This window comes from Barbatula barbatula, assembly GCF_947034865.1.
Source record: "Barbatula barbatula genome assembly, chromosome: 8".
NCBI lineage: Eukaryota > Metazoa > Chordata > Actinopteri > Cypriniformes > Nemacheilidae > Barbatula > Barbatula barbatula.
The window spans coordinates 11,046,595-11,063,318 of record NC_136771.1 but is presented as its reverse complement, the minus strand read 5'-3'; the positions used below and the strand labels follow the sequence as shown (position 1 = coordinate 11,063,318).

At 36.7% G+C, this 16,724-nt stretch overlaps 1 protein-coding gene across 2 annotated transcripts; it reads right to left on the bottom strand.

Moving 5' to 3' along the window:
- Positions 1 to 136: 136 nt before the first annotated feature.
- On the bottom strand, positions 137 to 13,525 carry hmgb2a (high mobility group box 2a). 2 transcript variants are annotated; one of them, XM_079462034.1, is made up of 5 exons: positions 13,362 to 13,525; positions 1,286 to 1,444; positions 964 to 1,112; positions 702 to 876; positions 137 to 626 (listed from the first exon to the last, which is right to left on the bottom strand). In XM_079462034.1, exons 2-5 carry the CDS (start codon positions 1,430 to 1,432, stop codon positions 450 to 452), a joined length of 648 nt encoding a protein of 215 aa, XP_079318160.1. In that variant the 5' UTR covers positions 1,433 to 1,444; positions 13,362 to 13,525; the 3' UTR covers positions 137 to 449. The 2 variants fall into 2 exon arrangements, with proteins under 2 accessions (XP_079318160.1, XP_079318159.1); XM_079462033.1 differs by lacking the exon at positions 13,362 to 13,525 and adding an exon at positions 2,071 to 2,268.
- Positions 13,526 to 16,724: the final 3,199 nt, after the last annotated feature.

Below are 16,724 nucleotides of genomic sequence, written 5' to 3'. Positions count from 1 at the left end.
TTTTCAATTTTGTTTAGTTTCTCTTAGAATTATGCTCACAACAAAACAGGAAAGCAATTTTCAAATGCTTATAAATGCTATTGATGCACAAACTCTGCAAAAAATAGAAGTCAATTGAACTCGAACAAACATGGGGACTAGTCATAATATACAATTTTTAATAAAAAACAAAACTTTAGTCTAAACGGTTTAAAATTGAGACACTACAGAAATCCATTTGTTTCTCATTAAAATGACAGTAGAAATCATATGAAACGGGAAAGAAACCAAACACCACAACTATCAGACAAAAAAGCAGTGCTTAAAAAGCAGTTACACTTACAAAACAGCACATGACCACAATATGTATTCAATTATACACATTTCTGTACATGTTTTGAAAATTTAAATGCTAAAAAAATGCATTCACATTGTTTTTGCAAATAACTCCACTCAAGTTTTCCTGATGTTTAATCGTCGTCTTCATCATCATCATCATCGTCGTCATCATCCTCTTCTTCCTCGTCCTCATCATCATCGTCGTCATCAGCAACAACTGCTGCGGATTTCTTCCCTGCTGGCCGTCCTGGTCCACCTTTCTTGACACCATCTGCTTTTCCAGCTTTGGCACGATATGCAGCAACGTCCTGGTGTAAAACACTTGTTGAGTACTACTTCACTGGGGGAAAGGCCTTCATAAACCCAATCAAGTTAAAACTTACCTTTTCATACTTCTCCTTGAGCTTCATGGCCTTCTGTTCAAAAGGAGACTTCTCCTTTGGTGAAAGCTTGGACCACATCTCACCAAGCTTCTTTGCAATATCACCAATAGAAATGCCAGGGTTGTCATTCTTCACCTTGGGACGATGCTCAGAGCAGAAGACAAAAAACGCAGATCTAAAAGACAGGAATTAAACGACAATTAACATCAACACACAGATACACTTTTCAAGGGACAAAAATGTGGTATTGTGTACTACTTACGGAGATCTCTTAGGAGCATTTGGGTCTTTCTTCTTTCTCCCTCCTTTTGCACCTTTAGGAGGCACATAGGTTTTCATTTCCCGGTCATAGCGGACCTTGTCATTTTTGGCCATTTCTTCAAACTTCCCCTTTTCTTTAGCAGTCACGGCCTGTTAAAAAGAAAAACTGTGAGCAGGTGCTTGCCAGGCATAGCGTGTGGCTCTTTATCCTCTCAGCCTACAGTCGTCATTTGAGTAACAGATGCATAGTGTAATTCCGCCCCACCCCCTCCCTTACAACCATCCCCGGAAAAAAACATTGCAGCCCTATCGGTTCAACTTACCTTCCATCTTTCGGAGCACTTCTTCGAGAACTCTGCAAAGTTGACAGAAGTCCCGGGGTTCTTCTTCTTATGTTCCTCCCGGCAGGTTTGCACAAAGAATGCATAAGAGGACGTCTTCCCTCTGGGCTTACTAGGATCTTTAACCATTGCTCAAATTTCCTACACGTGGAGAAAACAATCATTTTAGGACATACAAAGAGCACGTATTATTTATGAATTCCCTCTTTGGATATTGACCAAAACATCGGTGGAGCAATGGCGAAGTGATTGCTCACTAAATACTGGTTAAGCCGATCAAGTTCCTGCTTCGTTTCCACTAGAACAATAAGCGTCCCTCCATTTTGTTTTCCCGCCTAAACTGCAGGAAATGTCCTCTACAATTTAGACCGAGACCACATTCGTTTAACAAGTTATGTTAGGTCGTTGTTAGTAAATACAGCTCGCCGGGTTGTTATCGTGCCTTTTCCATAAAGGGAACTTTTGGTCGCTTCAGTCTCCGTACAATGGCAGCACTCCATTACGACCTCGGAACAGTCATGGCAGTTTACCTTCTTAACTTTACAAGAAATCACTATACATTAAAGTCTACTTGTACACAAAATAAACCCAGCTTTTTATAAACTAAAAAACTTCAGTCAGATTTTGTATTTAGCTATGTTTTGCATGAAAATAAAAATAGCAAGATCGTGGATTATCACACATTTTTTTTTAAATCGTACCCGATAAATGTTCCCAGCGATTTTCTTAAAAAGAAACACAATCTGAAACTTTCAAGAAGTGCTCACCTTTAACCAGCCTCAACCGCTCCGCAAAATGTACTCAGTCTTGTTGTAAACTGTTTTGTCGCTGTGCTACGGGGCTCACAAACTTGATTAAATGCCCGTAGACTCCACCCTCAGAGAGCACATCTGATTGGTTGGGACGCATTCAAATTTAAAACGACAACGTTCTATTTGCGGTCTCGAAACGCTATTGGCTGTTCAGGACCGCAGTCAAGTTTCTTTGTGAAAATAAGGTCCAGATGACGACGCCAGTGATCTCGTCAGTTATTGGCTGAGATGGGGATTTAAAATAGTGAGCGGTAAGCCTTTGAAACAACACGTTTGTTCTCTCTTAGTGTAAGACTTTGTGTATCAAAACTCGATGTAACGTATTCAAAGATGAAAACTCTACTGTCTGGGGACATTATACATCCCAAAATAACATCGAAAGCTTTAAATTAAAAAATATATATTCTTAGCTTCGTATAGCCTGCTGTGGCTAACTGAGACCAGTTTTACTGCACCAGGGCATCGTCGTTCTTACGTTGCACAAATCGCTTCTATTGTTTCCCCCTACTTTGCAAGTCCCTTTGGATAAAACCGTCTGCTAAATGTAAATGTTCTAGACAAACAACGCCTCGCCGCGTTGTTGCTTTTGGCCTATATTACAGACTGAGGATAAACGTTGAAAAATAGCGTGTGCTGTTGAGACAAACAACAACGATTTTTTTAATTCAGTACTATGTAAAGATTAATTCCCATGATGTAAAGAGAAGTTTAAATAGATGTGTTTTTATGATTGTAAATACGCTACATCACGTTACGATTAGGGGCCGTTTCAATGAGGAGGTTCAACCAACACCGACTACAAATGCGAACTATGAGTAGATTGAAACTGAGATGCGAAACTTTTTTGGTTTCGGAACAGCTGGTTTGAGTTAGTTCTATCCACTCTGGGTAGGCTTACCTTGGGTTAAGAGCTTGCACCCCAACTACGACAAGCCATGATCAATGGAGCTCCGATATTAGGATTCACCATGGCAACGGCACCAAAAAAGCAACATTGCGGCAGAAAGCACTTGAGAGCGAGGCACACTTTCTTTCTACTCTACATACAGTGGATTTACTGATGTGCTGAACATGACTTAAGTTTAAATCAATGAATAGATATCAGATAATAGATTATTTTACAAATAAAACAATAGAAACAAGATGGAAATAATAAAAAAATCAACTCGTAGGTTCTGAGTCCCCCTCAGTGCTCTAGTTATGCTAATGAGACGTCATGGTGTATAGGACACCTGTAGGGCGTCAGACTCTCGCCAGTTCGATCATATAGCTCTGAGCAGATTTGAGTTGCAATGGCTGCTGCTTAAAATACAATTTTATTACCTTTATCGCTTCATTTCTGCATTTTTGTCTGTATTTATTAATTTCTTTATTTATACACTTTATTACGTAATTTCTCATCGTCCATAGAAATGCTCTGATGTTATAATACACGTATGATGTTATTGATTTAAGGATGTATGAGATATATTTTTATATATATAATTCACTATAGTGAAATACGGTACAGTTTTAATAAAAATGCACAGGGAAAGGACAAAATTCCACTTGGGTCCAAAATTGCTCTGCTGAAATCAAAGTACATCCCTATGAACAAATACAGCCAGTTGACATAAAGGATCCGCTATAAAAGCACATATGACCTTTTAGTCCCTGAGATGATCTCTGCGTGATCAAAATGTGTGCCCTGAATGACTGTACTAATGTATGAATGAATGAGTTACACCACTTGCGCTTTAAATGGGGGAGGAGATCGAAATAAACTCTGGGTTTATCAAAGAAAACCTGCTCCCGACCAGGTTAGGTTCACAGAGTTAGTTACTATGGTTACTGACTCTGAGTATAAGTTACCTCTCCTTTCGAAACGGGCTTGAGTTACCCTGCATTCTCGGGTTTGACATACCTCACTTTCTTAAACAGAAAACCCAGTTTTCCTCATTTCAGGGATAATATACTCAGAGATTTCACTTAACCTCCTTTCTGAAATGGGCCCCAGACCATTTTGTGTGGTCAGTGGGCTTTTTCTGTAACCGAAAGATAAAAACAATGCTTTAAAGTAAAATACCTACAACTGATAGTGTCAGTCAGCTATATTAACCTATTAAATTATAAAACAATAAACCACAGCATAGTTTACATAGACAGTTTTTTCAACTTCTTATTGTAACTCACATATGTAACATCTACATAGGCCTGCTGGGCTTTTAATAATCAATCCACCAAATGCAAACCATTGTTGATAATGTTAGGTTGTTGACATACAGTATGTACAATGAATAACCTATTTCATTCTGCTTGGTCTTTTGGAAAAGGCAGTTTCGGCAGTTGAAGCAAGTTCTTCTACTGGAAAACATTGTGTGGCTGTCAAGATTCACTATGGCAAAACTGTCTCAGCTGTTCAGACAACCGAAAGGCCAACGGGGGTGGACAACTGAAACTCTGATGAAATATTTATCAAGAGCAAGGTCAATATGCAAGTACACATGGAATCTTTATTATGAACTTTATTGAGATATTGTCTACACAAGCATTTAAAATATTCCTAAACTGACATGGTCAACAAATATTGAGGTGTAGACTTGTGTTGTATTTTAGATTTAACTGTGAAAGATGTGTAGCCTACATCTGCATAAATAAGCATGACACTGTTACCACAAGGCCTATTTGGGTCTTAAAAGCATCTCACATTATCATGTTTACCTTAACGTTTTGCCATTGTATTGCAAAAACATTTACAGCATAGGCAATCAGAGGTGTTGAACTGTTCTTGTGAACTGGACAAATGGTTCTCCGAGCACAAAAGGCACAACTGGGCTGCTGAGAGTTGAAGTGAAAAATAATTGAGTAGGCCGGTCTAGAGTAAGAATACAGGCATGCTGTGTGATAGTTTACCATTTGCAGGTGCTGACAAGCTAAGCAGTTTTGTTTGTAAATTGTTAGGAATAAAGTCTCGGTTGGTTTGACTTGCACATTATATATGAGGTATCTCACAGTGGTGTATTGTTCTTCATATACATGTTGGACATACACACATATATATATATATAATATTTATTTTTCTTTGTAATTGCAATTTTGTAATTGCCCTCCCATTTATATTTCTTCATAAAGCAAATCCTGTTAATCTATAAATGATTCAAGTCACAAAACAGACATGCTGATGCAATCTAAAAGTGATCCTCCTGTAAGTTAGTAATAAAGGAAATGTGAACTGTGCTATAATTAGATCAGTTTGACTGAAGATCAGACTAAATTCTCAAAGAATTTGTCAAATGATTCAGAAGTGCATTAGGTGGCAGTGTGTTGTTTTGATCTGCAGATGTAGAAATAAAAACAAAATGTTTCTTTCGTTTGTCAAATACCATTTGTTAGAGCTATGGGGGTTTGCTGTGTGGTTCTTCATGTCCTTTGCCTTATATCTTGTGGTCTACGACTACTTATTATGCCAGTTTGGTATGGTATTGCATGCACCTAAATGCCCAGTACTTTTAGATTTTTTACGTACAAGATTTAGTCCTAAATCCTAAATCGGCCGCCATGCTGTCCATGTGCATTTGTTAATCCGTAGTTCAGGATCAACAACAAAGCAGCCTGTGTTCAGCAACCGCCGCTGCCTGATCCAAATACATCCAATGCGCCAGTTTGGCGCCCCCTTGCGAGAACTACACTGTAAATAATTTCTCAACAGAACACGAAATTTAAACTGGCGCAGAGCAAAAGATATTGCTAAATAATATATGTTGTAACTCGTATTAACCACAAGGTGACGCGCTTACCCTATTGTGTTTAAAGTATTGCTCAGGCATGCCCACCTTTTGGCGGATCGGGACCGTCAACAGTGGTGCATAAAGCAGTCTTGAATTTTTCCACTCCTAACTTGCTTCATTGAATGCATACATTTAAATTTTATATTACACACGCGACCGAAAGCCTTCATTTATGGACACACATTACATTTACATGTATACATGTGGCTTTTATCCATATCGACTTACACTGCATTGTACTATACATTTGTTTCTGACTATGTGCAATCCCCTGGGAGCGAACCCATCACCATGGCGTTGCTAGTGCAATGCTTTAACCATTGAGTTACAGGAAAGCATCATATACGTTCATATTCACCATCGAGAGCACCACCAGATTGGTCAGTGAAACTGCCTATGTTAGCAATATAATAGCAAGGGGTATAAACACCCGCGACCCTTAACAATAAAAACGAAAGAAGGGGCAAAATAGCAATACCGAAAGACTGTTAATCATAATGGACTTGTTAAAGAACGAATTAATACATCAATCTAACAGCATTGTTCATGTGAAAAGAATTATGGCAGAATCCAGCATTTCTTCTTTGATATTAAATTACATTTTTATAAGGATATTAAACCACAGCAAAATGTTCCTACCAGAAATGCGAACATTGAGTCCATGTCAGTGTATGGCCATTTGTAATGTCTGAACAAAACCGATTCTGTTATGACATGTAGCCATAAGGTAGTCGTAAGTAAGGGATTTATAGTGAAATGTGAGGCCAGTGGTAGCTATACGTAAAAAAATGAGCAAAATGCCTATTTACGCAATTTACAGTTTCAGTTATTATATTGTGTACAATATAAGTCTACTTTAATGGTCATAAAAATGTAGATGGCGCGTCATAAAGAAATGATTGTATTTTATTTAGGTTTTCAACAGTCCAAATCGCCCCCTTTGCACTTTATGAGGGTATAGACTTTTTGGATAGATGTCCGAAACCATGCATGGTGAATAGGCATATGCGTGGGTGCAGATAATACATCCTCCACGTTTTCATTGTCATGTGACACATATGTCAGTTGAGTTATAGTGAACTTACAACGGCAACACAAAATAATAAAATAATTTAGCTGTTGTTAAACAAGTATGCCTACCGTTGAACCCTAAGTAGTGCATTTCTTGGTACCTAAATCACTTGAAAAGAGCTATGTATCATTATTCGGACACACTTTGAGCTCTACGTGCTTTTAACCAAGTGAAACCATTTTAAGTTCACATGGATGCACACAAGCTATTGGGCTGATTTTTTAACAACCTCGATCGTAAAGACGAGTTGATTTCTTAATGCAAATTTGTGCCTCGCTATGCGTGTTGGGTGATTTGGGTGCAAAAAAAAACTTTACCCTAATATTATAACGCATGTTAAACTATTTACCAGAACTTGTTAGATTTAAGAATTAAATGCGTCGTAACGGGAGCTGCCATGTCCAAATATTCTGAACTTAGCTCAAAACCATGTCAAGGATAGCAGCGAAACATGCAAAATGCAAGTTATCTTCATGAGGCACTTTTATATACGCTCGGAATGCTCCGGTAAAAATGGTTTTCAAAAATGTTAAAGCTCATCTCGTATAGAGATTATTAGAAGTGGCCCGAGATATGAGTTTAATGTGATCACACACACATTAACCACTTACCGCCTACATAACATTATTAGTCAAATACATTTCAGTGTTAGAATCTTACTTATTGCAGTTATGCATTTGGCATACGCTTTCATCCAAAGCTACTTACAGTGCATGATTATAGATTTGCGTTTGAGTATGTGCTATCCGTGGTATCGAACCCTTGAAACGCCATGTTCTAACCACTGAGCAACTTTACACCTAGCTACACTTTATGCAATATGAAATCTGACTGCACTTGGCTTAATTGTGACGCAGTATTCAAATAATAATGGAAAATGCATAGAATAGCTAAATAGACACATTAATGTGGATATCAAACAGAATGGTGGCAGTATTATGGCAGAAACAATTTCCTCTCAGACCACCATACATGGAAATTATGTTGTGCAGAATTGCTGTCGCCGTTATTATTTATTTATTATTTGCATGTGCTTTCCGCTTATCTCTTTTTCCATTGCATTTTCACGCTGACCCACGAGTTAACGTAAATAAAAGAAAAAATGCTCACAAGATTAACAAAGCAACTGTTGTGTAGTCGCAAAATAATATGTAGAAACTGAAACGGAATAATAATTGCCTAATGCAAAGCAATTTTGCACTGATTATGTCGTCATACACGCTTTTTGACAACGTCATAACGGAAAGCTACTTAAGCTATACTTCAAAATATAAATGTTACATTTTGGTAAAAGAGGATGAACTTAAATAACGTCCCAAATAGAATTAAACGGAGCCCACGCGGAATATTGTTTCAGGTCTGTTGCTTTGTTTGAGACTATTGCCAATATTGTCGTGTCTTGTGTTTTTTCTTATGACCACTTGAATTTGAATAATTTCTGTGGGTAATTTAACTATTCCTACATTGAATTGTACTTATGCATTATCACTAGTATCTGCATCATTAACCAAACAAAAGCATATGGTTTGCAAGTCCTCATTTCTTATAGACATGTGCTGTGCAGTCAAATAAATAGGCTAATTTACTTCGTCGACGCTTGTTCCTTTTTAGTTTTTAAAGATAGTTTTACAGTCGGCGTACTTTTTTCTGTCATTTTACTCTGAGTAATTCTGAGTAATTCTTCATGTATTAACCAGTAGTTGACTTAATTTAAAAGAGCCATATTGTTATGTTTTTTTACCATTTGAAGGATTTTTGTAGTGATGTTTCAATTAGACATTCTGTGGATTTAACTGATTTAATGATTGCGTCAGGTAATATATGGATTGCAGTTGTCCTAAAACTCTGTCCAGCAGTGACCACCCTCGGCAGCATCATGGAATCAAGGTGTTGCGTTTTCCTGTGAACATGATCAAAACCATTCTGCGGCAGGCAATAAAAGCAATGGGTGTGGTGTATCACAGTGGCCTGGCCACCCATGAGAAGCCCCGATATTCCCAGACCTGAGGACTTGTGTGACCCATAAACATAAGGCCACTCAGTCCCAAATCAATCTGCCACCCACTTCCTAAATCAATACTTGTGTTTGAGTGGGAAAAGCAGCAAAAGAAACCACAAACAACTTTTGTATTTTAGTGGATAACAGTACAACAGTTCTACTGTTTTCTGAATAGAAACTCATTACCAAATCATAACTGCTATGAAAACTGTAAGCTAAATTCAAGTGTGGCAAATCAATTATTTTTTTGCAATCCCATTTTCTCCCATGTTCATATTGAAGCATTTTTTTGCATTACGATTTAGACTTATCTCCTATAAAAGTATTGGTTTATTTGTTTGGAAAAATAATGTGTCATTTGTTTTTCATTAAAATATTTTAAACCCTTCTTTATGATGTAATAATGATTTACTATTTCCAGATGTTCATGAGTAAGTGGTATTGATTACTAAACCTGTCCATTTTTGTTTTCATCCCATATTTGGGCTATTTTTACTGCACACACACAATGTGGAAGACAGTTATAATAATGATATATTACAAACATAAGACAGTTATTAGATCATATATTGCTGTACTCAGTTGCTTCAAAGATATAACAAAAATAACTGCAATGTAATTTGAGCTCTGCAGAGATTTACATACAAATGAAGTAATGCTCGCTTTATGATTTAAGAAACTCTTCTTTATGTGTTTAATTATTATTAATGAATTATTAATAAGCAGGCATTTGCATTAGCAGTATTATTAATTTCCCAAACTGCTGAAGGTTTGGCCCGATCTTATAGATTTCTTTATATGGTAATACATTTAACAGCATGCCTATACTTTTGTCTATATACCATGCATTATGCTTTTGAAATGATGTATCCTTTTGACCGAGGATTAGTAGTCACTCTGAGTATGCGCAGTAGCCTTGCACTTGCACCTCACCAACAAACTTTTCATATCCTTGATGCTAAGGAGTTTGAAAGATTTAAAGACTTTTAAAGTCTTTACTTTCTAATTTTAAGGATTTCTGTATTAGTTAATTCTGCTTTTGAAATAATGTTAGGTTGATGTTTTAAATATATTTTCTATATTTAAGTATAGTTAATGACTATAAAGGAATCATGCAATGTATGTAATATAAAGTATGAAAGTTTGGTGATATAGCTGAGGCGGCAACTCTTTGTTTGCAATCTTTTACATGACATGCTAAAAAGGCTTTGCAGGGCAGCCTTTGTCATTTGATTGCCTCATGAGATATTTTAAAACACAGATATATAAAGAGAGAGGGAAATAAAAGTGAAAGAAAATGTACTGAGAGTAAGAAGGGTATAGTTCAGAACGGGTGAGCAGATAGCTGTCATCACTGTGGTTTAACACAGTCAGCCACAGACTGCTCCAGAAACTCTCCATTACTGCCCATGATGGATGGGAGAGGAACCTATCCCCGGATGTACTGGCCTGAGGGGCCCCTGAGTGACAGGAGAACCTGGGGTTGCTATGGTATCACTGTTTCCATGGATACACCCTGATCTGCTCTTCATTATTGATCTGTACTCTCTTCCCTTGCCAAGTTATCTGGTCTTAAAAAGTGGGAAAAAAATTCAAAGCCACCTTTTCCAAAAACCACGGCATGTTTTAGTGGGACATTGGACTCTAAACTCCATACCTCACTGTATTAGCCACAAGCTGTCATTGGACGTTTGTATTTTACCACATGCCATATGAGGTTATTTTTACCGTCTGTTGCTGTAAATGCAAGGTCTGTGGTGTGCACAGGCACAGATGTTTTGATGATTGGAAAACTGACTGACCACATATGTATTGCAGATATACAAAGAGGTCTGAGAGTGGGGTCACTGGTGCTGGTAATAAAAAATACATTTGTTTTAGCTATTGATTGACCCTTGTTTAAAACGATGCATCAATGCCTGTAGATGCCGCAATGTGCCAACCTGCTTGTGTGATAGCATGGCACATGCACAAGAGGCATAGAACATGGAGTCATGCTGTCATCACTCTTCAGGCCATGGAGGGATCATGTTTGACCTCTGATCCCAAAGCTTTCACATCAGTACCTTCGAATACTGCATGTTGCAGTTAACAGTTGATCATATAATACATTTCTTACCTTACCGATGTTATATCAATCAAAACACCACAAGTTGATCACAGCCATAATATTTTTTTACCCCATAGTTTGAACCACAAAAGTATTAGAACGTTAAATATATTTTTATGATCCATCAGCTATCGGAATGCCAGCTCTCTCTCTCCTTGGCTAATAATATAGGTGTCTTATGACATTAACATTACTGAAAAAAAAACTGTGCGCAACGAATGAACAAGTTGGAAGTTGCTATCACGTAGGCTAGATTTAAAAAATGTTGTATCTGTAGGCCTATATATTCCCCCAAAAATATATTTAAAAAATGCTAAATTAATCTTCGCTGAACTGACTATAAACTGTCAATTTAAAATAACGCTAATAGCGACGGTTTTGTTATTATGTTAAGTTACTTTTTGTATCAGCACCAAGTGGGGTGATAAAGTAAAATGAATATTACATAGTTTTTTGTAAACTATTTGTTTTGCCACATTGTAATAGTGAAGCACGAGCGTCTTAGATGTGAAATGTATTGTTTACAATGTATTTGTATTGTCAGTTTCTTAAATCCAGGCCTAAAATCAGATTTCATTATGTATATAGTATCTTAAATATAATATTTTTACTCTTTATTTATAAGGAAAAGAGTGACAGGTATACGTTTCATTTTTATAATAGCAGTGTTTATATATGTTGTATATTAATATGATTATTTTTACAGCATTGATGTAACCAAGATTAGACGTTCCAATTTGTTCTTATATTTTCTTTCATCATTACTGAACGAAGTCTATTTATTATGCATTGAAGATATAGGCCAAGAACACTAAGGTTTATCAGTTAGTAATGAATGGGCTAAAATCTGAAATCTGGTGAGGGTCAGGTAATGTCAATCCTGGGCGTTTAGTTAAAAAAACATTAGTATTACGCTTAATAAATGATATTTTGAGGCCAGCCGTAAATGATTCAAATGTCAGCTCCATAACCAAATGTGCGTGAATTAAAGATGAAAATTGAAAGTAGGCGAAAGTCACAGATACAGTCCTCTAAATACTCTTTAACAGTAATGTTTTACATTACAAGACCATATTTCACCGTAAGTGTGCAGCCGCTTAGCAATTGTAATTCACTCTATAGTCTATTACAGGTTTTAATTAACAATAATAATACGATTTTCATTATTAATCGCTACTTATAATTACACAGTAACATTGCGCATCATTAACCACTTTACGCAAACGTGATACTTTTAGCATGCTTTCTACCGACTGTTCGTTTTTAGTAGCATATTTCAATTTTGAATATGAATCAAATTTAGAATAGATCAAGCTTATTTCAGTTTATTACATTAACTGATAAAATCTCCTAAATGCTCCTTAACGTAATTTTTGACAGGTCCTTGTCTGACAATACAGCCGTCTTCCCCCAGTCTGAATTTATGCTCTCGTTTAAAGGTTTTAAATGTTTATCACCGACAAAACAGAGCAGTCGCCTCCTGCTCTCAGGGATAAATGGAGTGTTACAGGACTCGCTTGAAATGACACGCATGCCCTGACCACTTGGGAGGTCTTCCTCTTTTCTCCCAGTACATGAACACTTTTACGGAGTATAGCCTTTTTCGAAAAGTCCGTGAAGTAGTCGTTATGCTCACCGATGAGTTGAAAGACGAGCTGTTCTGATGTGGGTTATAGGCTACCTGTCTCGAGCATGATGTAGGCTAAACGTGCTATAAAAAATTAAGCTGATGAAATCAAGTTTAGATTCATTTGAAAGGTTCGGCTTGGGTGTGATATTCTTTACATGGTGAAATGATGCTCATATTATGTTTACTTTTTAATATATAAGAGAAATGTAATTTAGGTTAAAGAAATTATACACTTTTTGTGCTCATTACGATGTGTATAATATAACAGCATTCCGACCACTATCCTCGACCATTTATTAGTATTCATTTTTGTTTATTTATTTTTGAAAAAATTTTATTAGTCACATTTGTCCGCATTTGTAGCTTTCAAATTAGATCACATAATTGTCGTCCCAATACAAGTAGTTAGATTTCTACAACAAATACCACAATGACAGCAGAAAGAAAATTGACGAAATTAGTAAAACTATAATAAAACAATGTGGATGTTTAATAAGTAATAATTATATGCTTGCAATCAATATGCCACTGAGTTGTTTTTATTGATCCATGCATGCGCCCCCGATGAAACAAATATTCCGACTGTAATCTCTTGAGAAGCCATCTTCCAGTTCACTAAATATCAACAAATCAATCTACATGGTACATTGCAGGTTAGACCAGTTTACCGTAACAGACGTCAGTGATCCTGCCTTTGACTCGTCATATAGATGCATCGCTTTGCCATTCCTTCTCCTCCAGCATGCCCTTATGGAGAGGGGCGTCTTTATCCCTTTACAACTCGGCGCATTCGCTCTGCGTTGCCGATGTTTGGTTTAGGGAGTCGGGACACAGGAGTGCCTGAAGAACGTTTGGAGGACGGTTTGGAAGGAGAGGGAGTTGTTTCTGTGAGAAACTCAATCTCGCATACAGTAGCGGTCTCCATCTGGGAACTGTCACAACTGACAGCACCACGGGCACAGGCCTGATCTTCCGGACAACATTCAGCAAAACGCAGTACAGTCTCACAAAATGAATCTTTGTCTGGTGTCTAATTTTAGGGAAAACAGCTGACGATTTATTTTTTATTTTATTTCATTTTTAACAGCTGTAAAAAAAGTACGCAATATTTGGGAACTATTGCCCATAGGTCGATGTTACATGTCGGTTAGCTAATTTCTACAATGTATAACGTTTTGTATAGGATAGTGTTTTATGCCTACGTTTTCATAAATTCGGGTTTTGAGTTACAAGAAAAGCGACTTGTAGGCCTACATTTTTTCTTAATAAAATAAACGATTAAAAAATAACACATTTAAGGATAGGATTTTTACATGAACAAAATATGATTGTATAACATATATAGCACAAAACCGAGTGCCATGTTAGTTTTTTTATTTGGTCAAGATAAAAGGACAATGATAACATACGTTCTCTTGTTTTTATGCAATTTAATGCTGATCAATCTTACTAAAAATCATACATGAAGCAACTAGACCTACGCTATTACTGTCACTCTTTTTGTTAAAAGTAATAGGCTATTTTATTTTCATTAGTCAAAATTACCTTCGTACGTGTTATAACGCCCTAATGGTTGCATATATGAGCCCACAATCACCTAATATCTTGATACATTTGTTATTTACTCAACTTGGATGCCTTTTGGGAAAAAATATAAATTACATTTAATTTGCGTGATCAAATCTTATGCAGGCATCCATTTTCCATGTCGTTTATATAATTACGAATTTACGGTTTTAAGGACCGGTAACAAAAATAGGTACAATAGTGCAATAGGTACATTTCACATTTCTTTTTTTCTTCATGATTCTAGTTAGGGATAACATGCACTCATGCAAGCAAGTCCTTTATCGAAAGCTTACTGATTTTGCGCATTCGATCTATAGGCCTCATGCGTGATTACGTTTACCATAGGCTCAGGATTTCTCAGTCCTGACGTCAACATGTCTACCAGCCACTGCTGCAGACTGAAAAAAGGAGGAGGGCTCTATGAACTAATGGTTTACAGATGTCTGTAATACCAAAAAGATGCTGCTTGGTCCCTTCTTTACAATCTATTAGAACCATATAAGATCGTAGTTGCACAAAAAAACGGTAAATTTGCACAAAAAGGTTATTTAGTATGTCACATTTCCCATTTGCTGTACGAGGAAAAAATAAGAACGGCATATATAGTAAATGTCTTTAAATGTTATCTGAGGGTCGCAATTCGTAATCTTGTCTATAATAAATATTGAAACATCCCGCTTGAAAATGCTGTGTAGTGAAATATATATAAAAGCACAAATACACACTAAATTATATATGTCAGGATTATAGGTCTTTACGCCAGAAAAGGAGTGCTTTCTAGTATTTTGGGCCTTTAGGAATCTTATTGTCGAAAGTAAGACATGTGCTCTCTGAGAGACAGTCATGTTATAGCACCAGCAGCAGGTCACAATGAGGTCACAGTATTATCTGTATTCTTAATCAAGGAGTACGGACGGTTAATTTTATCTGAGACGCCATCTTGACACTCGCAACAAATTATCTGCAATTATTAGCCAACAGGACTTGTGGAATCGGACAATACAATGTAAAGTTAGCTGTAATTTAATACAATGTGATGGGTGCTAAATCGTCTGTGTGGCTTCCTAACAGGTTTACTCTGCCGGAGATGTCAGTTTAATTGCATGCCTTTGCCTAAGAAAATCGTAGACGAAAGACTATATTTTATGAAGCCAGCTTTGGTGAATGGCAAACAGGCCTTGAATTTAACAGTAAATGAAATATGGTCATAACACACTAACAAAGATAAACGTATGAAAGCAGTGGTCAAAATATTTCCATAAGTCACAATGTTTAGAACTATTTTTGACTGCGCGTTTAACAAAGACTTCAGAATCGTAACGTCAAGCCCACTGTCAGTTAATAATTGCTGTATTTTTATTGGACTTTACCTTAGTAATTTTCAAGGTGTTGGCTAAAACATAATTCCAGCTGAGCGACAACTACTGACTTTGTTGTTATGGTCATTGCCAAAATATTGTTCAAATATTCCTTCGTTCCCCCTCCCCCAGAGGAATGTTTCATGCGAATTTTGATCGGCACGTTATCAATCATTTGCACATCCGAAGCGGACCGTAGTTGCTACGACAAAATCTGTCTTGACCTTCCTTTCTGTTGTTAACTTCATTTGGGCATAACGCCGGCCTACAGGCTCTATTTACTCAATTCAAACCCTAAATGTTGACCGTCGCTTCTGGAAATACTTTCTGCGTCTTAACGCTGATTTTCAAATGTATTTATTTTTGTATGGCTATCATGAATTAGTTTCAGTGTTATTTAGATTTCCTTCATTCAATTAAATACCCTCTTTTGTGTATAACATACTCACTGCAAGATACCCCTTTGTCATCGAATCAAATACGTCAAAACTGATTTATGTTTTTGGCACCTGTTGAAAGATATATTATAGATCTATTATTTTACAGCATATCAAAATAGGTTGAATGAAATACACACTTTACTTTAAGACAAATAACTAATTATTTTGTATCGCCTATAATGCAATTTGTAATTGTGTTATAGCCCTGCACTGTTTTTACCCGATGAAACTATTCGATTGGTAGGCCTATAATAAACATGTTAGCACCTTACCTTCTACGTTAGACAAATAGCAGATAGCATTAACAGTGTGTTTGTAAATATTTGTGCCTTTTGACAGGAATTCTAGAGCATGCATTAATCGACTAAACGTGCACGACAGCTATATTGCTGACACTGACAGCAGTTTCGTCAAATATAAACATTTGCCTTCAGCCCCCTGGACAACCTCTAAAAAGAACCATTTCTATGAACCTTTTTTGAGTGCTCTTTAATTTGAGTTGCATTAGTGGAGCATAGTTGAACATATATTCAACAGCTTGCCTGTGCCTAAACAATTTATTTGTCTATGCCGTAGTAAATGTTCATCGTTTTGAATAGTAGTTTTGCAATACATCGATTAGTTAATCAATATCATTACAGCTCAATGGAACAAACAAGGGTCT